The sequence below is a fragment of the Pteropus vampyrus genome, unplaced genomic scaffold, assembly GCF_000151845.1.
Source record: "Pteropus vampyrus isolate Shadow unplaced genomic scaffold, Pvam_2.0 Scaffold541, whole genome shotgun sequence".
Lineage (NCBI taxonomy): Eukaryota > Metazoa > Chordata > Mammalia > Chiroptera > Pteropodidae > Pteropus > Pteropus vampyrus.
This window is the reverse complement of record NW_011889322.1, coordinates 301,900-329,865: the sequence shown is the minus strand read 5'-3', so window position 1 is coordinate 329,865 and position 27,966 is coordinate 301,900. Positions and strand designations below refer to the sequence as shown.

Here is a 27,966-nt window from a genome sequence, read left to right as displayed (position 1 = left end):
AGCCACAGGCCTGCAAAGTGACTACTCACCATGACCTGCCCAATTAGGAAGTATCAGACCATCCTGTGTGGTTACTTTCAGTCACTGGGCTTGCCAGGCCTGCCAGGTAGCCCCGGAGCTCGTCAGGGCTGCTTTGTCGCCCTTTTTGTTCATCAGGCCCGACAGGAGTGGCTCCAGAGTCAAGGACATAACCACTCTTCAGGAGTCTGCAGTGCTGGGCTTGAGCACCACCAAGGCCACAGCTGGGCCTTGGTCGTCTCTGGAAATGCTAGCCAGCCAGCACAGCCAGCACACAGCAGCACACAGGTTCAGTGAAGTGGGCCCAATAAATAGTGAATAGGAAAAAGAGCATCTTCTTTTCCGGACATTGATCTCGGCCAACTGGGGGCCTAGATCTTGATTTCCTGTGACTTACTTCTCCAGTGAATTATTTTTCAGTGGGCACTTTTTACCGTCTTTATGACTTAGACAACAGGCACAGAGACGCGGAGCAAAGACGAGAACTCTACAGAGCTGCCTGAGCGCGCAGCCGCGGCTCACCCAGGCCCCGCCCCCCGCCCCGAGACCCGCTTGCTTTACCCCAGGCGCGCAGTACTGACGTCATAGCCTCGTCTCTCGCTCCTGCCGCCTCCAGGCGACCCGGAAGTTGTACTTATGACGCTGCTTTTCTTCTCCCACAATACCTCGTGCTCGTCCTTTCCAGCTTGGTCCCGGCGTTGTGAGTATGGGCGCTTGGTCTGATCTTCAGTAATCTGGCTCCATCCTCTTCCGGGATTGCGCTCACCGAGACAGCGGGGTCTGTCCTGAGCTGGCCCGGGGCTGCGCGTTCCGAGGGATGGAAATTAGCACTGCGTTTAAGGGCTCGTAGCTTGGGAGGGAGAATGGCTTAGAGGAGCCCAGGGCTGCTAGGGTTTCCGGGATGGAGGCACCTGAGGGGAGCGGATTCTTGTGCCGGGAATGGCCGGCTTGGCTTTGCCCCGACCTGGGGAATCGGGGCCCTGGCCGGGCCCTCTGCACCCGGGAGCTTCCCGAGGGCGGCCGCATGAGGGAAGGCCCGGGAGGGAGGACTTGGCTTGTGCTTGTCTCACTCTGCTCTGATCCTCCATGTTGCCTGGATTTAGATGGCTCCCGCAAAGAAGGGTAGCGAGAAGAAGAAGGGCCGTTCTGCCATCAACGAGGTGGTGACCAGAGAATATACCATCAACATTCACAAGCGCATCCATGGAGTGTGAGTATTCCTGCAGTCGTCCAGGGCCTTGCTTTGGGGGCTCCCGAACTCAGCGCGTCTGGTGGTCACTCAGGTCTGTTCGGTCGTTTAAAGGCTAGGTGGTCTAGAAATTAAACGCATTTCTTCTTCAAACGCTCAGATTTAATCAGTGGACCGTATTTGAGGTTTATGGGGTTTTAATGCCGGGAGGTTAATGACTGGAAACGTGAGATAGAATAAGGTTCCAGGGAGAGCCAATTGTGAAAACATGGTGATAAAATCATTTCACTCTGTGCTTTGTAGTTAAATAAACTTGGGCAGGCTAAAGGGTGAAAAGTATATATGCGAGGGAAAGTGTCGGAAGCCAGCCGACCAAGTCAAACCGGGTACCTGAATGGGGGAGCGGGGACTGAGAAAAAAGAGAAGACAGACAGGGTGCAGGAGGGAGAGCAGATCTCACAACTGCCTCTCCGAGTTTATTTCTTAACCTCCTTTTAAACACAATCTGTTTCTTTTTGCATTCCAAAATAACATAAAAGTAACATCCTGAAGATCCAGGTGCAATTGACACTTCCTTTGAGACTCCCTTAGGCTATACTTAACCTTCTTCTTCCTGAAATTCAGCAGAACCAGCCTTTTCTTTTTTATGCAAGCAGGCCTCCCGAGACAATCCATGCACTCTTTTAAATTTGGGGAGCTTTAGCTCCCTACAGGAAAGCAAACAGTTTCTAGACTCTGGTAAAAAAGCCAGGTCCATCCCAGAATGTGAACGCTTAAATTGATTATTTTTCTTTGACTTACACAGATGTGTACTGATTACTATTGGTTGAGTTCTAACAAGAGTTTACAGATGGAGTTTTAGGGCAGTATTTGTGGTGGGGACACATGGGAGCTGTGGATTTGAGATGCACGAGAATACTGGTGGTGTGAATATTCTAGTGCTTGGTTTTTCCTTGGGTTTGGTTTTTGGCTTCTAAGCCTTGCGTTTTTCTTTGTACAGAGTGCCTACTGCTGATAATGTAAACAGATCTTGAATAGTTATATTACATAGCAAAATAGTCTATTTGGGCACCAATCTTTGGAGCAAAATTTCCTGCATTTGACTGGGCAGTCTTGTGTCAGCACAACTAATTTTGTGAGAGATTTATATGTGCAGCAACATCCACATTGAGTCTGGCGTTTTCAGCTCTGCACTCCTAGCCGAGTGTGAGCCAAGGAGCATTGTCTTATTTGGAGTTTCAGATGGTTTCCAGGTCAAAAATCAGTGCCACCTTTCCGTTAATGCTATTTGTGAGTACTCATGCCTCTTCCCCCTCACCCCGTTATCTGGGGCATGAAGCACCTACCTGTGTGTTAGGCACAGTTTTGTTTGCAGATTCAGTGGGGAACCAAAGACCCTGCCATCCAAGTTTGCTTAGTACTGGAAGTTAGGCAAGTATTTAAAAAATGGAAAAAATGGCCAAGTGGGAAGTGGAAGTCACCGAGTGTAGGGGGTGTTGTTTTAGAGGCCAGCACAGCAAGGAATGTTTGAAAAGTAGGTGTGAGCCATTGCAGGTGGGTGAATTTGATACAGACGCCCCAGGGGAAGGCCTCCCTGGTGGCTAAGTTCGACAGTTCATTGTTCATTCTCCTCCAGAAATGCCTTATTTTACTTTGTTGGTTCCTCCTCACAAGCTACCACCCTCTTAATGGTGAGGAGTCCCAGGCCTCAGATGCTCTTTTCTGTCTGCCTTAGGGCTTCATATCCAGCTGCTGTTAACATCTGTGCTTAGGTGTTTATGTTGACATCTTGAACTTTACATGGCCCCAAACCAGACTCCCGATGTCCATCTCCAGCCTTAACCTTCTCATTTCTCTTGTGGCCTTCCCTGTTTCAGTCACCATCTGGACTAATTGCACTGGCTCCTCCACCTTCTCTGTCACTTGAATGGCTAGTTAGCAGCTCCCTGCTCGTGGTTCCCTCCCTCACCTACCCGGTTGGTCCTCAAACCCTATGTTGCCTTCCCATTTTATTCAGATTAGAAGTCAGAGTTCTTGCTATGATTCCATATGAGCTGGCCATTTATTTTCTTAATCATACCAGGCACATAACTGATTCAGGGCAGCTGTTTGGTTTTATGTTTATTTTATTCTCCCTCTGCCTGAATGCGCTTCACACATACCTGAATGGCTGCCTACATTGTCTTCAGATATTGACTCCAGTATCTCGTTGGCCATCTTACTCAAACCTGCAGTCTCTTCCCCTAATGCTCCCTCTTTTCACTGGTTTATTTTTCTTTGTTAGACTTGACAACATCTGATGTACTCCAGGAGTACTACCTACATAAGCTGAAGAATAGAGGATTTTGTCTGTTAAACCTACTGCTATTATATCTGGCACCTTTAAGAGATGTGAGCTTGCTTGCTAGATAGAACAGAGGGAGCAGGGAGATGTAAGAAGAGGCCAAGCGAGGAGTGGGGGTGGATGGAGAGTCAGGTCTTCTGTGGGTCAGGAAGTCACTGAAGTTTTTAGAGCAGAATTAAGTCACTCTAGCATGCTTTCTTTGTTACTTACTGGGTTTCATAAAATTCACTTCATCTAACAAGTGTGGGGCACCTGTATGTGCCAGGCACTGTGCATGGGGTTGCAGAGGTGAAATAGACAGGGCCCCTCTCCAACGTTCAGTGTTGGGGTGGTGGGACACCCCTTCAGACTTCGCTCTCAGCCCCACTTGGAATGGCCTGCACTTAGGCAAATATTTAGTCATTTCTGCCTATAGTAAAGTTTTGCTTTTTCACATTTTATTTAAAGCATGCGATTCAAATGGATGTGTGCACCCTTCTAAACAGTGCACTAATAGTGCTTGGCTCAGAATTGGAATAGTGCCTGACATGTGCTGAGAGCTCCATAGAATTAATAGTGCTTGGCTCAGAATTGGAATAGTGCCTGACATGTGCTGAGAGCTCCATAGAATTAACTGTGGTCCACATCGTCCTTCACGAGAGGCAGTCTACATCACAAGCCCCTACTCTTCAAGCACATACCAAGTTTGTGGACTTATATGAGTAATCTCCAAAAACATGCTGTGTCTTAAGATGTGACAATCGAATTATACGTTGATCTGGGGGTGCTTACTGCATTTATACAGTGTTGTATGATATAAGTTCAAGCATATTCTAATGTCATTCTTTGAGTATATTCTCCACAGGTGGTATTAGAGATTGGGGATGTTTTATCAGGAAAGGGTTGACAGATGTGTATTTTAGCATTATTTAAGGATCACATGCAGAGCCCTCATCTTACCTCATTGAAAGTGGATTGAGCATCTTCTCTGTCTCAAGTATGTTTGTTGCTAGGCATTATATGCCAGTGGAAGAAAAGAATTGTTTCTGCCTTGTTCGAGTTCAGTTTAGATGTCTTTTGTGAAAACAGGTCATTTTCATTTAATTTTGTGCTTCCGTAATTTATTTACTTACTTTTGAATCTCAGGGGTTTCAAGAAGCGTGCTCCTCGGGCACTCAAAGAGATCCGGAAATTCGCCATGAAGGAGATGGGGACTCCAGATGTACGCATCGATACCAGGCTCAACAAGGCCGTCTGGGCCAAAGGGATCAGGTACTAAAGTTACCTGTGTTGTATTATAGACCTTTCAAGTGACACTAGCTTACCTATCTCGCTCTGCGGTCTACATGTTCTGTAAATAGCTAATGCATAGAGAAGAAAATAGTGTGACAGTAACTCAAGGGTGAGGTAGCATATGCAGGGAGGCCTTTTGACATGGTATTTGAAACGAGACCTGAATGGCAGAGCCACCATCGTGAGGGTCCAGTGGGAGCCTTGTACAGAGAGTGTGCATGGTGTGATCTGGGAACCGGTTGATGAGTATGGGGTCAAATAAATGACTTGAACAGTGAATGAGAATAGAGTTAGGCAAGGGACAAGCCACATTGCATCATGTCGGTCATGGTGAAGAGTTGGGATTTATCTGTAGAAACTTTTGGGGTACTGGTTTTCAGCCATAGGCAACTTTGGCCCCACTCCCCCTGGCACGTTTTTGGTTATCACCACAGGGAGTGTTACTGGCCAGGATTCTGCTAAGCATCCCTGCAGGGGCTGTCCAGACAAGATGTCGGGAGTGCGGAGGTTTAGAAACCCTGCACCTCAGCAGGAGGGTGGTTTTTGCTGTGGAGGACAGTGTCAGGTGCCAGAGTAGGAGTGCATAGGAGTGCGAAGGGGAGTGGCATTGAGAGACTGGATCAGGGCAAGGTGCAGCATCTGGGTGGTATTTCAATGTTGGGGTGGGTGAGATGGTAGAGGGCTCTGAGATTCAGCCCTGTAGTGGGCTGGCATTTAGAGTTACGGTAGAGATGTGTCTAAAAAAGGAGCAGCCAACACAGCTCCTTGGAGATAAAGTTGAAGTGGTGTCGTAGGAGCCAGGAACGGTCTTGAGGTTCGGGACGCTTCAGGTCCTCAGACCCATAAAAGGAGATACAGTCCACTGTGGTGCTGCTGTGAGGTTGGGTGAGCGGACAGGTAGGGAACTGAAACCCACAGGTAGACACCTGGTCTTAACCTGTTCCATTAAGCCTACAGAGCCTTCAGTATTTCTCCAAATTGAAATTTAACAGATGAAGCCCATAGCCACAGTTTTGCATAGATTGAATGTCAGTGGTGGCTACCTACTAAGACAGGTATCCATCCTGAGATGACAGCATTTTATGTCTACCTGTGGGTGAGTTTATTTTCCAGGGAACTAGACCTGTGATGGCTGCTTGGTTAGATTAGAACAATGGATGGAGCATTAGAAGCATGTTTTGGAAGTAAGGACAGCCTGTAAGCTGGTGGCTATTTTTGTGAGGATGAACTGACTTTAGCAACACGTTTATATTTATAAGGAATGTCCCATACCGTATCCGGGTGCGGTTGTCCAGAAAACGTAACGAAGATGAAGATTCACCTAACAAGCTCTATACATTAGTTACCTATGTGCCTGTCACCACTTTCAAAAGTAAGTTTTTACTCCATTCTGCAAAGCTGTTTAGAAGAACATCTTTAGTTCTTTTATAACATGAATTTATCTGTCCAACAAATGCTGTGCGCTTGTGTTTGGCATCCCACTAGGGATCTGAGTAACAGACTTGATGAGTCAACCATTATTGTCATGGTATGAGAAAATGCTTTCAAAGGACACAAACTGGGTTCATATCTGGGTTGTAAAAAGGTCACAGTGAATATTATTACTTGCCTAAACCCTTCAAGAAAAGGGTTTTTGAAAGTTAAAGTGTAAAATGAGATGTGTGGGTATGGAAGGTGACTGGCTGTCACTTCTTTTGCAGATCTACAGACAGTTAATGTGGATGAGAACTAACTGCTGATTGTCGAATAAAGATACAAAACTGCCTTTGAGGTTTGGTTTCCTGTTTCTGGTTGCAGTGTAATAACTGTGTATCTTAAAGTAGTTCCCAATTATAGAATCACTTGGAAAGCTTTTCCTAAGTACTATGCCTGTGTCCTTTGTCCCCAGCCTCTCGAGTTTCTGAATATTTGGACAGGGCCCAAGCAGTTTTAAGTGATTTTGAAGTGTATGTAGCCTCACTTTAGAATAACTGCTTAGGTAGCTGGGAAAGTGGAGATACATAGGTTAGTTTTTGTTACCTGCATGTTTCGTTAATTCTAAGATAAACATTTTTCCAGAAACTGCCATGTAGAACTCAGCTGCTCTTGGCTACTTTTCATTTTAAACCAAAATGAGGCAATTGACAGCATCTTAGATTTCATGAAATATATTTGGTAGTATGTCCTTAAGCTTCTGCCTATATCTGTATTGAATGTAACTCTCAAAAGGTATATAATTGTCATCTAAAATAGATTTTTGATGGTGTAAATGCTTAATGATATGCTTAATTTATATGTACAGTTAATATTTTAGCTCACCTACTAGTAATGGCCCCATGAAGAATTTTTAGTGCTAGTTTACATGGCGCTAAAGCTCAGAGGTAAAGCTGCTTATACATCCAAATCTGAATTCAGCCTGAAAGGAAGGCGCTGCAAGGATTACATTAGTTTTACGCCACTGTAAAGAGGTCATTTCTGAAGCCTTGTTGGTGCTGGCAGTGGACAGCCACTGGCAGTAGGGTTGAGGACCACAATATTTGAAGGGGAGGGGACAGCTCCAGCCTATCTGTTCACTGGCACCATCTAGACCTTAAACATGCATGTAAGTAAAAGGTATAAACAAGGACCAAAGTCAGTACAAAAATTTCTTATTAAAAAACTTGGAGGCTAACGTTGAAAGCATGGTTTGTACACATTTTTGGAAGGACAAAGTGAATATAACCAAAAATATTAAAATGGTTTCAATTACCAGCATTGAAACAAAATTAGTGCAAACAAACAAACAAAACCAAATAACGATTGCACAGATAGTGCTCTTAGATCTTGAAAGTGAACTTGATTTTGACCACCCAGTAACCAAGTGAAAAATGAGAACTTGGGTATTATTTGAGTTAGCATGATACACTGGACTCTTGTGTTCATCTGAGAACAAAATCACAGTAGAAGTGCCCATTTCAGCAAATCTGATAAAAGTAAAACTCATAATTCTCTTAACAAATAAATAGAAATGTTTGAGGATTGCCTCAGTCCCCCAGCCCCAGCTAGGGCTATTGGGGTGCATACCTGGATGCCCAGCGTGTGACACACACTTACGGGCTGACAGCCCCTGACACTGTGGTCTGTACTTTGGTATGGCAGGCTCGTCTCGTCAGCAAACTGCTATCTTCCTTGAGTTCAGGGTGCGACTGGCCACTCATTTCAAAAGTTTTGAGACTGTACTGGTTGATTTTGGCATTTTCAAGTTTGGATTTAATGTCCAGTGGCTTTTCAAAAAAGTTTACTAATGACTCTTCAGTCAGAAGTGAAGCTAAAATATGCTCAAGGGAGACAGTCCAGTTCCCTTCTGCCTGTTCAGGACATGCCATGGAGTCCTGGGGTGTTGGCCCAGTGTCACTGTCTGCAAAAACCGAGTCCTGCTCTGGAGAGGGCTCCAAGGCCTGCAGCTCCTCCCCCCACTCCTGGAAGCAGCTTCCTGAACTGCTGCTGCTGTGCTGTCCTACTTCCCCAATCTGTAGCAGCAGAGTGGTCACCGTGGCAATGGCCTGGTACAAGTCGTTTTCTTCTGGGTCTTCGTGGAACATGCTGTACAACGTCTTACAGAACTGGATAAATTCCCTCTGGAATGAAAAGAGCACATAGCGGCATAACCAAGATGGTGGTATAATGCATTTTTTAAAATTTTATACTTAGTATACTTTATACTTTCTCCAAGTTTTCTTAGAGGAAACTGCATAGTACTTTTTGAAGCAGGTAGTCGCTGCCCTTTGATTCTAGGGAATTTCAGTACACTTAAAAGAGATTTGTCTGTATAGCAACTCTTAAAGCTGAAGGATGTACGTACCCTTTAACCCAGCAGATCAACGTGTAGAAATGCACCCACAAACTGCAGATTTGTTTATAGGGATGTTTAAGCTAAGGGTTATAATAGGAAAAAAGTTGAAAACAGCTCTATTATGACTAAAATTGGGGCTTGTTCATCTGGTGGAACAGCATGCAGCAACTAAAGGCTGTGAAATATACAATGACAATGTCATGCTTTCTCAAATTGCTCCCATCTAAGGTGAGACTGACTTGAGATGCTTCCTGTGGGTTTAGCTAGCTATACAGTTACTCTCGGAATACCTAGAGAACTACTCATTTAATCATTTGGGAGAAATATCCATGATTACTTTGAAGTAAATGAAAGCAAGGTATTGCTGCAGCCAACTTTTTATAGTTAAAAAAGAAAAGCTCTGAGTGATGAGATTAACTAGATGAGATTAACTATATTCAGAGAGTACAATGAAGATAAGAGCAGGAGCACTTCTCGAACAGGCTGGGAAATCGGAAATCCCACAAGATGTTTTGTGGTCACAAAAAGAAACACTGCTAAATTTGACTCTTGAAGGCTCAGTACCTATCAAAATATTTAGATCATATAATAAAGGAACAGTTTCAACTTGCAGCCTACATTTCCTAAACATTGTGGAGGAACCCTTTTCAAATAAAAATGACCCACTATCATCATGGCACTTGAATTGGACAACTCCTGGGGACAGCATAGACTTTAGAGACATGTCAATACTGTATATTACGTAGTCACTTTAGTTTTTCAAGAAACTAAAGGGTAATTTTTAAAGGAAGAATACTATTCCCAGTGCCCCCAAATGCTGCTATCATTCTAGGGAATAAACCATAACCTGGGTATAGATGCATTTGATATAAAAACTTCAAAGACATGAAGTGTGTGGCAGCCTCTTAAATATTTCCCATTTAATCACAATTTTTGGCTAGAAGTTACAAGATCCGTTGATAATGGCTGTAGAGGTAAAGGGGTCTCAGCTTAACCATCAAGCTTCTGAACAAATCATTTGGCAAAATAGTTAACTTTCTACACAGAATAAAGTCCATACCTGGCTCATTTTGGGCAACTCAGTCTCAGATTTATCTTTTTCTTTGGCTAAATCTTTAATCATCTGCTTCAGCTGTTTCTGATAATCGGTTGCATCACCTGAGACAAAGGAAACATATTTTAATCTACATAAAGTCCATGAAAGTTAAACATGTATGTGTGTGTAGAAGTGAGTGGTGAGGGGATGAGGAATTCCACCAAGAAAATCCATATACAAAGGGGCACAGATGACATAAGAGGGAGTTTGTTTACAGCTGACCAGAAATGGAGTGTGGCAGCTGGGTGACCTCTTGCTAGGAGAGAACCCTTCCCTGAAACATTAAGCAAGACAGTAAATGTGGTAGGGTCGGTAGGGTTGAGGGGCTGTCACCCAGTGCACTGCGGCTCAGGAAGGTTTCTGGCCTGTGAAAGCAGTGTTAATTCTCCAGGGAGGGAGCAGGTGAGTCTTGGCTCTTGACAGTCACCATGACACACCTGGTGGAAGGGAACAATGAAAAGAGATACATGCCATTTGGTTTCCCAAAAACCAGGGGTCTTGACGTCGACAACAGAGGATTCTTTAATGGTGACTGGCTGTCTTGGTCATTTTCAGTGAGTGCTTAAAAAAAAAAAAAAAATTGAACAAATTATTGTATCTCTTTAAGAACTAAAGGCCAAGCCAGCAGCCCCCAACTTGTAGACTCCTGCCTTTGCAGGCACTGGGTACACGGAATAAATGAAGCATCCTGCACCAGTCAGTGCCTTTCCTGAACGTATACGTACTGCTGTGATTGATGACATGCGCAGGGCTTGCATGGCAGGTACTGACCTGGGAGGCGTATGTAGTAAATCCCATTTGAAAAGTTCCAATGAACACCTACTGCTATATTACAGAATTTCTAACAAAATTGAAAAAAAAAAAAAAAAACCCAAAGCATTTTATCATTACAAGTTTTCCTGAAATGCACAAAAACAATTATATTGGAACCCTGATAGACTACTCATGGAAATATAAAGTTTGGCAGTTCCCTCAGAGTTAAATGTGAATTACCATTCAACCCAGAAATTCCAGTAGATATACCAAAGGGAAATGAGATATGTCCACTCAAAAACTTGTATACACGTTTGTGACAACATTGTTTCTAAGGGCCAAAAGGTGGGAACAGACTCAGGTAGGTGTTCATCAATGGTGAGCATGAGTTCAGCATGCCCACCAACTGGGGTACCAAATCCGGCCATGAAAGAATGAAACACCGATACATGCTACACCATGGATGGCCCTTGAAAACGTTAAGTGAAAGCAGCCAGACACAAAATCGCATGCATGTTGCATGACTACATTTATATGAAATGTCCAGACTAGGCAAATCTAGACAAAGCAGGGAAATGGATGGACTGAGCAATAGCTAAAAGGTATGGGCTTGCTTTGGTGGGTGATGAAAGTGTTCTAAATTGTGATGAAAGCTATAAAACTAAATATACTAAAAGTTATTCGACCGTACACCTTAAATGAACTGCGTGGTATGTAAACTGTAGATCAATAAAGCTGTTAAAACATTTACACAGGATCCTCATATTTTAAAAAGGTTGAGCTTTCTCTAGTAAGCTATTCACTGCGAATAAATCAAAGGCAAAATTCAGTGTTATTGAACAAATATCTAAAAGATGGTACCAAAGCCTTGATAAGCTACCCTCCTTCCTTGGAAGGTAGGTTTCTGGATTTTGGCGGGTGGGGGTTTTTGGGGTTTTTTTCCTTCTGATTTTTACTATAACAGAGATACTGAGCCCCGCTCCGAAATTCGCCTAAAACAAAGTATATGCAGTGGCACATGGGAGAACCTACTCAGAAACGGAATAGGAGGAAAATTACAAACCCTGGATGGTGCTTAGAGCAGTCATGATGGAGGATTTCTCAGGTCATAGCCACTGAGTTGTCAAGAACATACTGGGTCCCTCCCTATCCTTAAAGAGCTTGGTACATCAAACAGGAGAAACATGTCCACAAGTCACTCTAACAAAATGCTCTAACAGAAAACTAATACACAAGTGTCATGGGGGCACAGAGTAGAACAATTAATTCAAGAGGTAAGTGAGTATCCAGAAAGGAGGCAGAAAAAGTACCAATAGTGACAACCAGACAGGCCAACCAACCACAGAACAGTGCTTCCCAACCTCTTTCTAGGCACACACGGAAACCACTACCCAGACTGGACACGGGGACACGAGGCAGCTAGGAGCTCACTGAAAAACATCTCTCTATGGTCAGGAATAGAAGATACAATGCATTAGGGAAAATAGTAAACACCGAGTTTTTTATACGGTCTGTAAATGTACTTTCAGCTTTTTTAAGTATTTTAACATATAAATGTAACCTTATTTTTGTATTCCAATATATGTATAACTCATAATTCAAGACTACAAATAGATAAAGAGACATTTCTATTAAAGTAGTCATTGTGTCTCTCCAAATACAAGTTTCATTGTGTCTCACTTCAAGTTAAAATGGGATGAGTGATTTACATTCTGTTACCTGAAACTTCCTGTCTCTGGAAGAGTATGTATACTGCTTTCAAAACAATGTGGCCTTCAGGTATAGTTGAGATACTGCAGTCATCAAAATACCATTGCCCATCATATTTTCTTGCAAAGGCAATGTAGTACCCTCCTCTTACACCTCTGTAGTGGTTGGGAAAGGCAATCAAATTATAGGACTTGCATTTGGATTAATTAGGATTTCCGATCTATCCGTCATTGATAGGAAAGTCAGCTGGAGTATCCAACTTGTGTCTCAGACATCTACTATAAAAAAAGCCACTCGAGGTGTAATAACTAAATGCTGGGATTGTAAACCCAATTTCTTAGTGGCTCCCTGACAATTTGAATAATATTGGGGATCTTCAGCACCTCACTTTTCTCTTAAAAAAAAGTTCAATGCAAACTTTAATTTTACAAAAGTTTGAGGTTTGTAGGCTACACTTTTCATATTTTTCAAAATCTTCAGGTGGTATTTTCAACTCTGGATCCCAATCCAAAGAGCAGATCTCCTCTAGCTTAAGCTGTCACCACACCCGGTGTGCTTGGTGTCAGTTCTGATGCGGTTGATGTCGGTATTGCCAAAGCTGTTAGACTTGGATGTACACTCATTGCTGGTGTCGTGTGAGAAGCTGACCTTGGCAACCTTCCTCGGTACATCATCCATTTTCAAAATCATTATCTTCTGCAACGAATCTTCAGTTTCTACTGTCTAAGGCAAGTCCTTGCTCCTGGCTGGAATCATCATTTAGCTCTTCGGTTTCCATTTCACTTGTGGGCCTTCCTCATGTCCGTCATTGGGCCATTCTCATGAATAATTTGGTCCTTAGAGTGGTGTAGCAATCCTTCAGTTTTCCTGGATTCCAGTAAATATTTTCACATACTGGCACATTCCCAAAAGTGGGACATTTTGGAGTTTATCTTCAGTATCGTTTCTTGATATAACCATAAGAGAAGACCAACCAAAAAGTGAAGAACGAATACCTGGCTGTAATCTGAGTGTCCAACTTTTCTCTTAGGCAAATGTCGTCATATCAAATATATCTTCGGTCCTATTGACATTCATTTCAAACACAATAATCCTATTTGGTGACACTGCTAATGTTTTCATCCACAGTGAATACTCTATCAGTACTTATCTGCAGGTACTCTTCACAAAGCAATGCCATGCAAAGCTCTTGTATTTTTCCAAGTGTACTGCATAGGTTTAGAAAATGGATCCAAGTAAATGAACTTAAACTTCAAAAGTACGTTCTTTTACAATGGGCAATGGAACAAAATAGATTTTGTGAATAAAATGATCAAGTGGTACTGAAATCTTAGTGCACTCAGGACTTTTTAATACTAGTTTTCATACTAATATTGAAATGGCTACATATAATTTCTGATTAGGGCTATTAAAGAATGACCTCTTCAACAGACTGTCACCATCACAAGGTCAAAACAAGTGGCATTTTTCTCTACTTGATGGAAACTCCTTTTTTGTCCTTACCGAGAATCTGAATGGTTCAAATGTTTTCAATTTTACTTCTTGCGTAGTCACTATGCATATCAAATAGCTTCTCCCTGACTGACAAATGTAACATTGAGGTTTTTTTTCATATCAAGTATTTCAAAATAAAGCTTTTCCCCATTCATACAGATATTGTTGTATTAGCCTACAATTATGTTTCAGGATTCAAATTACACTAAACATCACTAATGAAGCATTTGTAACCTCATTCTTTTCTAAGTGGAAATTTTCCTTTGAATCCATACTATCGGTACATGTTAATATATTTTCATGGGCTCTTTCAGTTTCCAATTAAGTTCATTCAAGTTTTCAATATTTTAAGCCTTTTAAAATAACTAGCTTTAGCCAAATTGCAAATTGGAATTATTACGATTTCTTTTAACTCAGCTTCTCGACAAAACTCTTCCTTTGGACAGCAAACACACTTTGGTACAAACGAGACCTCAGAACTCTCTACTTCTTCCCATAAAGCTGAACACAAAGACTGGAGCAGGTCAAATTTTTATTAGATTCGACATTTTAATGTGGATGCAGACCAGCAGGGAAACTTTTTGGAGGGTTACCCTGCCAATATAACAATGTCCCTCAATCTCAGAGTCCCCAGCAGGAACTTGTGATGTCAACTCTGCTCTCAGCATATATGCCATTTTACAGAAGGCCTCCAGTGGCTTGCTCATTTGTATCCGTTTACCATTGCCAGTGTATCATTCTCAGTAGCTTGTTTTGATGCTTCTTTCTAATGAATCTAATGTTCTTCCAGGAAACTGTCACCTGGAAGTCCAATTAACTGAGTAAAATGACCAGTATTTGCAGATCTATCAATCTGCAATAAAAACTCCTGATTTAATAATCTGGACTACTCTTCATCCCTATGTCACCTGATACAGTATCAAATCATCTGGAATATTTATTTCTTTTGCTAAACAGTGTTGCAGTCACCATGGAGCCAATAAAGTGAGCTCTTCTGGAACTGTGAAGCCCTGAGCCTAGTGCCTCTTTGATTCCTGAATTGTATCAGATACCTTTGCAGGCAAGCTCACAAAAGCCCTGCACCTCTTCCAGGGCCCTCTGCATAATGTGGGAGTTTGAGGCCAGGTGTGATGTACCTTATTGGGTACCCCGCCTTCCATCAGGAAATAAGAGTTAAACTTTTTTTATGACTAGTGTGTTTGTCCCACCTTTAACCAAAAAATTTTTATGGTGGAAAGTAAATATTTGTTTAAATTAAGTCTATTTAAATGTTTAAATTAAAAGTATCTAAATGTATTTTGGACCTTTATGGCCTTGGCAAATTATATGTTTAAATAGAGGTTTTAGGGTCTGCATTCTTTTAACTGCATCAAAAATTCAAATGTTAAACATAAGTGAGCAAAATAGCAAATCTTAATTTCTTAAACAATTTAAATTCAGTTCATGCAATATAAATATTACAATCACATATGTTCAAAAGTTTTGAAAAACTGGTTTTCTGAAGCCATGAAGGTCTACAAATGCCTTTAATGAACTAATTAAAATGCGTTTTAGAAATAAACTTATAATTTAGAAATAATTCAATATAAAGTTAGATTAAAAATATCAATCTCAAATAATATCAAAAAGCAGTAATGAATTTAAAAATACATCAAGAATAATATATACTATATAACTTTTCTATAAGTCTAAAATTACCCCAAAATAAAATTTAAAAATCAAGATAAAATTGAATAAAATCACTGGTGTTCTCTCTTTAGCAACACCAGAAACAATTATTATGGAAAAAAATGATAATGATAATAAATAATTATTTACGTATTCTATGTTAGTAGGAAAACATCTGTGCAAAGGCAAATTGAATATAAAACAAAACTTAACTTATATTGGCATAAAAGCCAAAGAACTTCACCGATGCTAAACAGTTTGCACTAAAGTAATAAAGAATCTGTGAGAGGGTGGAGGTGTAGCTGCTGCAGAATGCTTCCTGGAAAGAAAGTGCACACTGTACTATGCGCCAGTTCAGCAGTGGCTGACTTCAGGAAGTGTACCCAGAAATCCACAAATAATGTCCATATGCAGGTCCAACTTTTATACAGGTATTAGTTGTAAAAGCCACTAGGATTTTGTGGCCTGGGAAATCTCACAGCCCACCAGCCTCCCAGGCGTCTGCGTTGGGTAGTTCTGTCAGAGTCCCCATCCAGCACCAGAACAATGGCAATGAGGTCCAGAGACCCTCTGGAATTCCGAACCCACCTCTATCTGTGTCAGAGGTCCAAGGTTAACACCAAGTCTGATCCCAGAGGTTCTCAAGCTGCTTCCCTGTCCCTGGTTACCACTGCTTAAATTTGAAGGAAGCATGGCCTTATATGCTGGGAAAAAGAAATGGTCCTTCAAAAATAGCAAGGTGAAATGGCCATCCATTAAGGCCATGAGAGCCTGGCTTCCCCACACATTCCATGAGCCAGCAGTTTGCAAGGTGTGGTCCTCAGACATGGTAAGTCAAACTGAGGCAGGCCCAGCAACCTGCAAGTTAACGAGTCCTCTAGGTGATTCTGGCACACACTCAAGTTTGGACATCTCTGCTGTAGGCCATACAATACAGCACTTAAAATTTGTCATCAGGAGCCCAAACTAGAAATGTCTGTTGCCTTGAGTCTAAATGAAATTTAAAAAGAACTGCATTGTTGTGCACAAAGCTGATTCATGTCATGGTGGAATGACCTAATTTTTCCTCTTGGAATTTCTTACCTGGAGGGATATGAAGCCTATATAACAATTTAATTTTCTCACTCATTTCTCCATTATACATAGTATCTGCCAAAAAAAAAAAAAAAAAAAAGATTGAGTAGGTGCAGATGGCTATAGTACACTTGTCATGACACAAACTCACTGGAGAGAGATTAGTAAAGTCAACACTTATTGACTCTACACTTCTCTGCCCCAGACACACACTGTGTTTGAAATGGAAAAGTGGAAGGTGGCGATTGCTGACTGTTGAGCTACAAAATAACCTTACAAATTTTGGCCTCATACTTTCTGAAAAATTTTAATTTCATGTGCAAGTGTTCAAAACGTGGCTCCTTAACAGACCACCACCACATCCTGGGCACCAAAGAGAACAAGTGACCTTGTATGTTGAGAGCCTGGGCCCCTCTTCCACCCCTCGAAGCATAAAAACAGTCATGAGAGGAGCCTGCAGAGTGATTTTTCAAATCATAAAAATCATGTCATGCCAGTCACAAATGCACTTCGCTGTGTGGCTCTCCCTGTTCCACAATCCACTTTGTCTTATATTCATACATTCACACCCCAAAATCAACTCGCTGCAATAAAGACCCACAGAGTCATACCGAGACAGCTCACAAATGCCTTGAATTCAATAAGATGGTCCATGTTGTCATCCAGAAGCCTGAACGTCCTTCCAGCGAGGATCTCCGTGTGGGCCCCGCAGGTCCATGGTGAGACAAGCTGGAACAGGTGTGCAAACTGCTGGGCATCTATGCGGTACTGCTCTGTGTAGGGCCTGCTGGGGTCATGGCGAGGGGCCACGGGCCTGGGCTGCTCCCAGTAACAGCTCAGCATGTGTTCTCTCTTAAGATGAAGGAGAGAGCAATCTGTGAGAGATGGCAGCACACTTAAGCCAAGGCTAACAAGTCCTTCTCTCACGACTTACTTTGCCTTGTAAAATTATTGTGTAATGAATAAGCAACATTATAGAGCAAATGGAAAAAAATTAAATTGCAATCTCACCCCCCTAACCAGATGTAAAAGTTGTCACTCTGTAGTCCTTGCCCACGTGAATGTCATTTTGACATTTTTTAAGGTTTTTTTATTGTAGCAAATATACATAACAAAATTTACCATTTTAACTCTTTTAAATACATAATTCGGCTGCCATAGTTTTAATTATAGAAGTTATACAATTTTTTCTTTTATTTTTATTTATTTATTTTTTTTTATTTTTTAAATTTTTTAGGTGAGGCAACCCTTGGTTGACCTCACAGATTGCAAGGACTTTGTCAACTTACAATCCCCTATTTTTTAATTTTTTAAAAATTTTCATTTATTTTTTTTTACACCTACAGCACCTGGTCTTCCTAGGTGGATATACAATTTTTAATCTGATGTTTTCTCATAATTGCATTATTTCAAAATCAAAAAGTACTAGGCAGATCTATATATACAAAAGAAACTAGCAACACTGTGAGTAAGGGAAGTGGGAGTAGAGATCCAGACATGGAAGCAAGTCTTATTACTGCATACTTTTATATACATTCTGAATTTTGAATCATATGGACAATTATTAACAATATATTAACAATTCAAATAAAAGTAAAAAAGGTGATTTCAAGTCTTGGAAATAGGCAAGAAAACTAAAGAAATCAAAAGTGGCCCTGTTGCTGAGGACTAGCTGAGCCTCTTAGAATATATCTTTTATGTCACCTCTTAGGACATCCCAGCTATTGAAATGAGTCCCAGTAACTGCAGATTCCCCACAATTTCAATGCTCTTCACCCGTAAGGATGGCACAGAGACAGGAGGCGGCGCTGTAAAATACCAGCACATATTCCATTCTGGATAGAAACCAAAATGCCATTTGTAATTTTACTGTCATATTCATTGTGGCTGTGTTCTTTAAAGAGCCTTTGTAGAATCGTGAAAAGTACTACAGAGGTCTAATGAATTTCCGTTCCTGAAAACCCAAGACACACTAAATTTCCACATGTAGTTGTACATCCTTTGATGCTGAGGGCCCACAGAATCCTGCCCAGAAGAAAACAATTACATATACAGGCCAAGGACCAATCTGACCTGCTTACCTAGACTCTTAGAGAAAAACAAACCAATATAAAACTCGTCAAAGGACATGAACAGGTGATACAAAAAAGTATACAATCGGCCAATAAACTCATGAAATGGTAGTCACCTCACTAATGAGTAAACAAATTTAAATTAAGAGAAAATACAATTTTCTACAATACTAGCAAAATTTTTAAAGATGCATAATATTAAATGCTGGGTGGGTACGGAGTATAGGAAATGAGCACTCAGACATCATCATTGAAACTGAAATTCGAAAAACCAATCCTGTGTTAGCAGTATTGTCCGAAATTTGGTCTGTGCCCCGACTCCATGTTAAGAGCTGCACTGATGCCCTGATAAAGGCATAAAGGCGTTTGCTCAGTACGGCACGCAGCAAAAGACTGGAAACAACATTATTGTCCCTCAGTAGGGGAATGTTAAATTATGGCTCAACCCTATAATGAAATCATGCAGCCATTAAAAAAGAATGAGAAAGGATCTGTAGATACTGATCTAGAAATATGTCCATGATATGTCCATTATGTGTAGCGCAATCTCACTCTATGTGGAAATAAAGTGTGTGTGTGAGTGTGTCTAGAGAGATATAGTATAAAGAGGCAAAAAAATCAGGACAGAGATATATTGTGAACAGAATTACCTGTACAAGGTAGGATTGTAGGTGAGAGTAAGTATAATTTAATTTTACTTGTTTTTTAATTAAATTTTGAAAATAAAAGTCTAACCACAACATGAAAATGAGCAAAATGTATTAAAGAGACCAGATGCTCTCTAGAGTCTGGCAGTCTAGCAACAGTGAATGAATGTAACTGATTATCGAGAAGGAGGGCAGGCTGATGAGTATGGATGGTTTCAGCTCCCCTGTGTTTCCAGAAGTGGGCTATCACACAGAGTATAAATTACTCTGTTCACATTGTATTTGGAAAGATAAGATTAATGAAGCTATTCTCAACAGGAGGTGAACATTATAAATCTGAATTTATGTAATTTTCAAGATTGATTTAAAACATGGATGAACCTTAAGGGTATTATGCTAAGTGAAATAAGTCAGAGAAAGACAAATACTGTATTATCTCACATGTGGACTCTAAAAAAGAAAACAAAAAAACCCAAACTCATAGATGAAGAGATTGGATTTGCGGGTTACCCGAGGCAGGGGGCAGTGGGGCAGCTGTAGGAAGGTGGTCCAAAGGTGCAAACCCCCAGTTATAAGTAGGCTCTGGGGATGCCGTGCACAACATGATGACTGTAGTCAGCATTGTTGTATGGCATATCTGAACGCTGCTAAGATAATATGATCCTAAAAGCTGTCATCACAAGGACAAAAACATTTTTGGGGGCATCTCTATGAGAAGTAACTAAACTTACTGTGGAATCATTTCACAATATATGTGAGTCATGTCATGCTGTATACCTTAAACTCATATAGTGCTATATGTCAATTACATCTTAATAAAACTGAAAGACAAAAATAACTGCATTAAAAGATAAAAAAGATTGCTTTAAATTAACCAGAAAAATAGATTTTATTAAGTATAACCACATGGTTCATCTTCAACAGGAAAGAGAATGTAAAGGTGAAGGTCAGAGCTGACACAGAGAAGTCACGCCTCCACATTCCAGGCTGAGGGCAGGGTGCAGTGGAGTGAAGAGCTTACTAAGAACCTGCCACATACGTATAAAGCAATGTAAGGGTATTTCAGTGTGGCCTTTCCCCTTAAGAAAATTAAATTCTGATTCAAGAGAGAAGCATCTAAAACTCAGCTAGAGAACATAATATATACATAGTGCTTAAGTATTAAGATACATGAAGCGTGTGAGAGCCAAGGCAATTCAGGGGAGACCAGAAAGGATAGCCTGAGGGGCTGTCATGTACAGGTGATGTGACTCCAAACCTGGTGGGAGGTGCTGGGGTGGGTGTGTATTGGGGGCGCCTTGGTTGCACAACAGAATTAGACACTGTGATTATGACACTATTTTACTGCAATTTCCTTTGGAAGTATATTTTGAAAATAATCTATAGTTACAGTTTTTAAATTTATGTAGTCTACAGCCATGCCCCCCTGAACACGCCTGATCTCATCTGATCTCGGAAGCTAAGCAGGGTCGGGCCTAGTTAGTACTTGGATGGGAGACCACCTAGTATTCCTACAGGTGCTGTAGGCATAAAAAAAAAATTTAAATATAAAAATAAAAGACAAAGCTTCAAATTTAAATGAATGAATGAATGTATGAATGAATTTATATTTGTGGTTTGTCCTACATATATGAAAGACTAGTCGGGCTGACTACAAATATGAAAGATTTCATCAAGTGCCAACCATATCATTCACAGGAAAGACAAAAATGGGAAACAAGAAAGTCAGATCTATCTTTAAAAACTTTGTATTAAAGATGAATGACATGGTTAGTACTTACTGAAATGTGTTTTCATACTAAATTTAAAGCAATCTTTTGAATTATATAAATTCAGATTCGTGATACATCTCAAATGGAGAACAGTTAACTCTAAACAAATGAGTCTTTCTATGCTAAACAACACATTTGTATACCTGCTTTCGTGTTTCTGGTTTCCCTATTTTTCCTCCTTGAAAGTCAAAGGGCTTGGGATTGTGGAACAGGGAGAGCGTATTTGTGACTGGCATGACGTGATTTTCTCTTTGTGCAACAGAGGAAACTGTACAACTTGAAAACGGGTGATGTTTACAGGAGACAGGGCCAGGAGTCCTGCTTATTATGAATGAGGAATGCTAGGAATCCAAAAGCCAACCAGCCATTTCGGTGACTGTAGGGAAACGTGCCACAAGGGGTGGGGTTGGGATGACCTCGAAGGCTCTGCTCAGAAGTACCTGGAGTGCTACTTATTACTATTTAAACTGTTTTGGCAATTTGTGATCAGCAGTGACAGTGGCTTCAAGTGTCCACCAGGGAGAGCCCTGGACGCTGCTCCCTTCAGTGCTGGACTTGCTCTCTGCAACTGCTCTCTTTCTTCCTTCACTGCCAGGGGTCAGGAGTGGATCAATGTGCCTGCCACTCTTCCCCATTTTATTTACTGCTTCAACCAAGAATATTTTTAGCAAGGCACTTAAAAATGTTCTTTGCAGGGTGAGTTAAATAGCAAGACCTGAGAATCTACCTTATTATTCAAATATTAGAAATATGGTTTAGTATATTATTACCAAAATGACAAAAATAACATAAAAAAGATTAAGACTATGTAGCAACATGGAAAAATGTTTAAAACAGCAGCAAGGGAACAGAGAATGCATACCGGCCAAATATAAAAATACGTGGACATGGATTGTGGGTAAGATTATGAGTAACTAAAAAAAGTGTTTGAGGTGACAGTTACAGTCGGGTCACTGTTCCATCTACTGTGGACTGGGGATGCATTGTAGCAGCTCTAGTGCATGGGCTTCTAGCCCACAAGGCTAAGCAGAGCCGCCCCAGACAAGCACAGGGCAGAGCCCTCTACGTCACCCTGGGCGGACTGGTAGTGTTGGTTCTGGCTTGCCTCAGGGCCTGCCACTCCCTCTACTTCCCAGAATTTCATACCTTGAATAGGTCATATAGTTCCTCGAGGTCTTCCGGAAGAATTGAGACTTCTGGAGTGACAACACGGAGCTTGAGGGAAGAACAAACAGCAATGGAGTGAGTTCTTTGCTTGTACCTGGAGAATCAGGGGTGGGGGACAGGGGGTTCTTTCTACTAGTGTGGGACACCAGGTGTCCAGTGCCAGCTTCCCTGTCTGCTTGAGCAGTGTCTGCTCCTTTGTGACACAAAAATCACTTTATGGAGACTTTCTCAGGTGTTAATCCTTGGCCTTTCTAAGACACACACCAGGGCCTTCAGATAAATGTGTATGTTCTAATGGAAGTTAAACACTAGGCAAGAAGGAGCTGGGGCAGAAGGCTCTTCCTGAACAGCAGTGAACATGGCAGGCACGCATGCTGGGCATTTTCTCCACCTTACTCCTTCAGTCCCATGCCATGGGCGTCGTCAACAACCAGGAAACCTGTGGCTCACGGTGGTTAATTTGTTCGCAATCTGACTCTAAACCCTATGCTGTTTCTAGACCACACCACACCTATTAAGTTTTTAATTCAACTCAGATGCATTTTTACGTTAGAGAACAACAGGGGACACACCCAGGCCAGTGAAAGGCTTCCACTCACCACGTTCTGCTTTGTGGTCTCTTCATGGCCCTGCAGGACCCTGATCCGGTGCCGACAGCGCATATGCTCAATCTGCTCCACAGACTGGTCTCCAAATTTCTGTGGGGAGACAATGATGATCCGCTCACAGACTCTTTTGTATACAGAGGACATGAGGAGCAGCCCCCCAAACCTCCCTGAGGTCCATTTCCCCAGTATGCTCCCACAGGGTGGAATGGAACAGGACCAGTTACCTCATAGGAGTCCCGGATCAGGTCAGCAATGTCGGTCACAGGGTAGGGCTCCTGGTCATCAGAGAAAAACGCATGATGACTGCCAACTGGGGGTCCAGGGCTGTCCTCATTCTTAATGTGATCTAGAAACCTAAGCATACCACCTGGCATTAAAGTGCAGGCTGGCCCTCACTGGGCACCATCCAACACCAACTCCCTTCACAGGGGCCATAGATATGTCACAGCACTTTTAAACACAGCTCATCTGTCCCCAGACACCAAGAGGAGGCAAGGGAGCAACCGCTATGCACGTTTTAGAGAAAAGGAAAGAGCTATAAAGCCAGACTCGGTGGTATAGGCCCCACAGTAGGTTTCCAGGGGTCTGCGACTCTCCAGTGAAGTAAATACAAACTTCTGTGCGTACACGCAGTTTTAAGCTTCCACAATATTCTGAAAGGGAACCTGTCATTTGTCAGCCAACCTGCCCTCAGCTCCAATAGACCTAGGTTCCAGTCCGTGGCCTAGAGGGACACACCAGCTCCTACTTGTATAAAATGTCTGAAACCTCCAGTTGGCTGCCTGAGGTTTTTCCCGGTGTCCGTCCTGTCCAAGGCTGCTTTGTGTTTATCTACACTCAAGACATTTGAAACTCAGGGAAGAGCACTGACAGCTCTCTCTCCCTCCCTTGCTTGGTAGAGAGGAATGAGGGAAGATGGCACTCTTTACCACATGCAGATGACAAGTGCCATCTGATGACCTGGCTTTAGGGGGACCACAGGGTGACAAGTGATAGAGCGGAAGGAAAGTTCCCACAGCGACAGCCCTGCAGGGCACCTGCTGCTGCCTCCTCCTGCCATCTGTCTTCTAAGGTTCCAGCTGCTGCCCACTCTGCCCCAGTCAGCCACCAAAACACAGCCCACCTGCTAAGGATCATCAGGGCCTGGCCATCATCCTTGCTGCTGCATAGGTCCTCAGTGTTGGCATCCAGCACAGCCAGCCCCAGCTGGAAGATGGCTTTGATCCCATCGTAGAAGAAGCAATCTACAACATTCACTGCACTCTCCAGAGGCATAATGCTGAGGAAAAGAGTCAGGAACCACGAGAGAGAGATGGACGCCAGAGCTGAGGGGTCATTCAGGTGCTCGGCCAGCTCGGGAAGGTGCTCCCTGGTGAGCTCCTCAAACACAGACTGGTCCACCTGGGCCCCTGGAGAAGGAAGGCCACACTCTCTAAAGTTAGCCTGAAACCAAAACCTCTCTGAGGTCAGAACAGCGAAACAGAATTGAGTTCAGAAAGGACTTGTACTTAGTTAACTGATTTTTGACATTTTGACAAAGGTAATTCGATGGGGAAAGGATAGTATTTTCAAAAAACAGTTGATAGATAGTCACGAGGATGGGGAGCACAGCACAGGGAATGCAGTCAACAGTAATGTAATGGCTATGTGTAGAGCCGGAAAGAAGATAGAGTAATCAAGAGGATTGTTTCAAAAAATATATAAATGTCTAACCAATGTACTGTAGACTTGACATAAAATAAAATACAACACTAAAAAATTGTGGATGTTGTATGGATATTGGGGAAGAGCCTCAATCCCTACTTCACGCCACATAGAAAAATATATTTGAAATGGGTCACAGACCTAAAGATAAAAGCTAGCACTATATAACTTTGAAAACATAGGGAAAAGGAAAAGGCAAAGTTTCTTAGGACACCAAAAGCACTAAGTATAGAAAAAATTATAAATTGGACTTCATCAGCACTAAAGACTCATGTCCTTAAAAAGACACCATTAATAAAATGAAAATGTGAACTTCAAACTCAGAAAATATTTGCAAAAATACCTGACGAAGATCTTGTACTCAAAATAAAGAAGTCCTGCAACTTAGTAATAAGTCAGTAGCCAATTTTTTTTTTTTAAACAGGCATAAGACTTGAACAGACACTTCAGAAGAGATGTAGAATGGCCAGTAAGCATAAAAATATATGTTCAACATTATTAATCGAAGAGACGCAAATTAAAACCACCATATCTACCACTTCTCGCCCACTAGAATGGCTAAAATTAAGAAGACAATTCCAAGTGTTAATGGGATGTGGAGTGACTGGGCACTCACGTCGCTGGTATGAGATCTGCGAATATATTACATACTCTTCGAAAAACTGACAGTTCTTATAGAGTTAAACATATTTCTAACCTATGACCCAGCAATTCTACTCCTAATATTCAAGAAAACTGAGAATATATAGTATTCACAAAAAGATACATGACTGTTCAATGCAACTTAGAATAAACAACTGGAAACAAATGTCTATAAACACATGACGGTACACGTGCTCAGTGAAATACTGGGCAACAAGGAAAAGAGACAAACTCGTGATGTGCCAGCATCGTGTTGTGCAAAGGAAGCTAGTCATGAAAGAGAATACTCCCTATTATTACATTCATACTAAGTTTCAGGACAGGCCAAATTAATCTGTGGTGATAGAATTAATGCCAAGTGCTGCCTGTGGGGAAGGGGCAGAAGAGAACTTGGAGGGTTATGTAGAGGCTCCATGTGTTCCACACTGCATGGGATGGGGTGTCACAAGTGTACACGTTATCACAGAGGGTCTGCTGGTCACTGGAATGTGAATTGTCCCTTAGCAACACTCGTCAAGGTTCTGGTTATTCCTTGCTACTTGGTACACTAACTGCCTCCCACGATATCAAGTGGAAAGGGACACAAGCCAGGTAACCACATGGGCACATGAAGCGGGCCAGGTGAGACGGTCAGTCATACCGAAAGGCCACCTCCCTCACAGCCAGCCCTCCCCCTTACTCCCAGGGGTCATCACATCCCCTCAGTCTCAGGACATGAATCTTCCATCCCTTCTTCCTGACTTACCCCTATCCTCAGTCCTTTGGCAAATTCTGTCTCCAGTAGGTTCTACTGTTTCTGTTCCTGCTGCTGCTGCTACCCTACTTTTGGGCCATCTCCATCTCTTGTTTTAGATTACTGAAAAGTGCCCCTAAGAGTATCACTAAAGCAATTTTTGTGTCATTTTCTCCAATAGAAGGTTGCCAGACCACAGACATAGTGGAAATTCAAATGTCAACCACATGAAAGACAGAGGCACCAAGTGCAGCTACCAGTGAGCTTTCTTATTGTCACCTTATGCAAGTAGGGGCATTCTCCAAGTCTGCCCTTTGGTCTGGGCCTAATGGTGCCCTCCAGCCTTGGTCTGTGCTCCTTTTCTCCCATCCTGTCTGCAAGAGCTCCCTAGTACCAAGAGCAAGACCCCCTCCCTTTCCAGGCCACTGCATTAGTGAAAAACCTCTCCAGTTTTCACTTTTCGACTGGTTTCTTGAGCCTAGAATTTCTCTCTCCTTGTAAATTCAGCTATCCAAGTAATTTTTTTATACTAAAATTTGTCAGTGTTTGTAGCAAAAGAGTAATCAGGTTTCCTCATTCCACCATTTTGCCAAAACTATCCAGAGAATTATACCAGCTAGCTTTGCGAATCTAAGAGCCAAATCGTGTTTGTGAGAGAGAGAAGATTGCAGAACCAGGACTAGTGACAAATGTCCTTGCCTGGACCGAGGGACAGAGGAGGAGGCAGCTTACCGATGACCCGGAGGTTGAAGTAGTCGGGGAGCATCCGCTCACACAGGGCGACCAGCAACCAGAAGGCTTCCTCCTCCCTGGTGTACAGCAGCAAGACAGAGGTCAGGATGTTCATGGACTGCTCGGGGGTCACACAAGAGGGGACAGTTACTGACCAGGCCATGGAGGTCCACGGAGATGTTAAAAACACATAAGCCTAAATGACCCACAAAAGTCGAAATCTGGCATACCCCAACCACTAACACTCGTGTGGTGGAATGACCATGTGTCATATCAAGAAGATCCACTAGGCTAAGCCATCAGCCACCATTCTGTCACTGTCCCCATGTCAGCATAGCTGTGGTGCACCCCTCAGGCTCAGATTTAATCCATCTCTTCTGTTCGTGTTCAGACAGACAGATGGTAACACAAACAACTTCATTCACCCATTGATTTTGCTTATTCACAGGAAAACAAAGTTTAAAATCTTATATTTTTAAATGTCAGAAGCTTCTCTAATCCAGTCCTGGTTTGGGGACTTTTTATTGTTTACTGTTTATTTTGTGTTGTTTACTGCATCCCTGAGAAAACTGAGCAAACTTCCTGTGTCCTCAGGAACTGCTCAGAAGATGTCCTGCCAGTACTCATGCTTCTTGAAGGAAATGACCTGCCCAAACATCTTTTTCCTCCCCAAATAGCACTGTCAGTTTTTAAACCATCTCTAGAAGTTCTAGAGGTCTAGACAGAGCTGTGTGGGGCATGAAGATGGCAGCACCCACAGGTACTCGGCCTGCATGCTGCCCTACGGGGCCCTGGGCAATGCCTCTAAGCTCAAACGATCAGCCTGTCCGGCTCTACGAGGATGATTTCCTTTGGTCTCATTTGATACGTTCTTTGGGGGAAAGGACTAAGAATGGAGCATCCGCATGACGGTCCTCAGTACTGGATGGCTCAGAACCATGGCATCCAGGGCCTGGGTCCCGATATAAGACGTAGACTAAAGGGTCTGCTCCTCAGCACACATCTCACCTGGCAGTACCCAATTTTGGGGTTCCGGTGGGCATAGGCTGTCAGGACTCTCCTCAAAGCAGCAATTCCTGTTTCGTTTTGGAAGGCGGGATGCTCCGGTAAGGAACGGTGCAGGTCTCGTTCTATCTCCTCTGTCACCAGGCAACATTTTCCCATGGACTCCTCCACCAGATGGCCATAGTAACCAGGATGTGAGGCAAGGTCAGTGACGGCATCTGACGATTTAACGGTAATTTTTCAAGGGGCACCGATTACCAGAAAAGTGTTAACATGGGGAAGGGGCCTGTCTCATTGGAGAACCTCAGTGGGGTCTCGTGACTCGAGGGACATGAACTATTTTGAGACCACACACAACCAAAAGGGCTTCATTTCTGCCAAAAACAGAAAAGAAAAAAAGAAAAAGAAACAACATGGATTTTCTAAAAATAACCCTATATAGAAAAGGGGAGAAG

The 27,966-nt window shown here is 42.4% G+C and overlaps 2 protein-coding genes and 1 pseudogene across 6 annotated transcripts in view; 2 read left to right on the top strand and 1 right to left on the bottom strand.

Annotated features, from left to right (window-relative positions):
- The first annotated feature begins 565 nt into the window (after positions 1 to 565).
- Positions 566 to 6,677, top strand: RPL31 (ribosomal protein L31). Of its 2 annotated transcripts, none has more exons than XM_011383732.2 (5): positions 566 to 718; positions 1,122 to 1,228; positions 4,677 to 4,802; positions 6,083 to 6,195; positions 6,524 to 6,677. In XM_011383732.2, the coding sequence occupies exons 2-5, from the start codon at positions 1,122 to 1,124 to the stop codon at positions 6,553 to 6,555; spliced, it is 378 nt and encodes a 125-aa protein (XP_011382034.1). In that variant the 5' UTR covers positions 566 to 718; the 3' UTR covers positions 6,556 to 6,677. The 2 variants fall into 2 exon arrangements, with proteins under 2 accessions (XP_011382034.1, XP_011382033.1); XM_011383731.2 differs by having other exon boundaries at positions 658 to 796.
- Positions 6,678 to 7,434: 757 nt separating this feature from the next.
- The window catches only part of TBC1D8 (TBC1 domain family member 8), a 96,319-nt gene continuing 75,787 nt past the window's right edge, over positions 7,435 to 27,966 (bottom strand). For 3 of the 4 annotated variants that reach the window (XM_011383727.2, XM_011383728.2, XM_011383730.2), the window contains 11 exons: positions 27,515 to 27,729; positions 26,507 to 26,624; positions 23,819 to 24,104; positions 22,920 to 23,049; positions 22,687 to 22,785; positions 22,067 to 22,135; positions 17,041 to 17,281; positions 16,439 to 16,504; positions 10,202 to 10,291; positions 9,695 to 9,792; positions 7,435 to 8,419 (listed from right to left, as the gene is read on the bottom strand). In XM_011383727.2, the coding sequence (XP_011382029.1) occupies positions 7,892 to 8,419; positions 9,695 to 9,792; positions 10,202 to 10,291; positions 16,439 to 16,504; positions 17,041 to 17,281; positions 22,067 to 22,135; positions 22,687 to 22,785; positions 22,920 to 23,049; positions 23,819 to 24,104; positions 26,507 to 26,624; positions 27,515 to 27,729 (1,940 nt within the window). In that variant the 3' untranslated portion in view covers positions 7,435 to 7,891. Of the gene's footprint in view, positions 8,420 to 9,694; positions 9,793 to 10,201; positions 10,292 to 11,903; positions 13,402 to 16,438; positions 16,505 to 17,040; positions 17,282 to 22,066; positions 22,136 to 22,686; positions 22,786 to 22,919; positions 23,050 to 23,818; positions 24,105 to 26,506; positions 26,625 to 27,514; positions 27,730 to 27,966 lie in introns of those variants that run through there. The other variant, XM_023525220.1, reaches the window with a different exon arrangement.
- Positions 20,557 to 20,677, top strand: LOC111733238 (annotated as a pseudogene).

Coding starts and splice junctions, on each gene's coding strand:
- RPL31 (XM_011383732.2), top strand. CDS start 1,122: ATGGCTCCCGCAAAGAAGGGTAGCGAGAAGAAGAAGGGCCGTTCTGCC. Junction 1,229..4,676: donor CACAAGCGCATCCATGGAGT/GTGAGTATTCCT, acceptor TTTGAATCTCAG/GGGTTTCAAGAAGCGTGCTC. Junction 6,196..6,523: donor GCCTGTCACCACTTTCAAAA/GTAAGTTTTTAC, acceptor CTTCTTTTGCAG/ATCTACAGACAGTTAATGTG.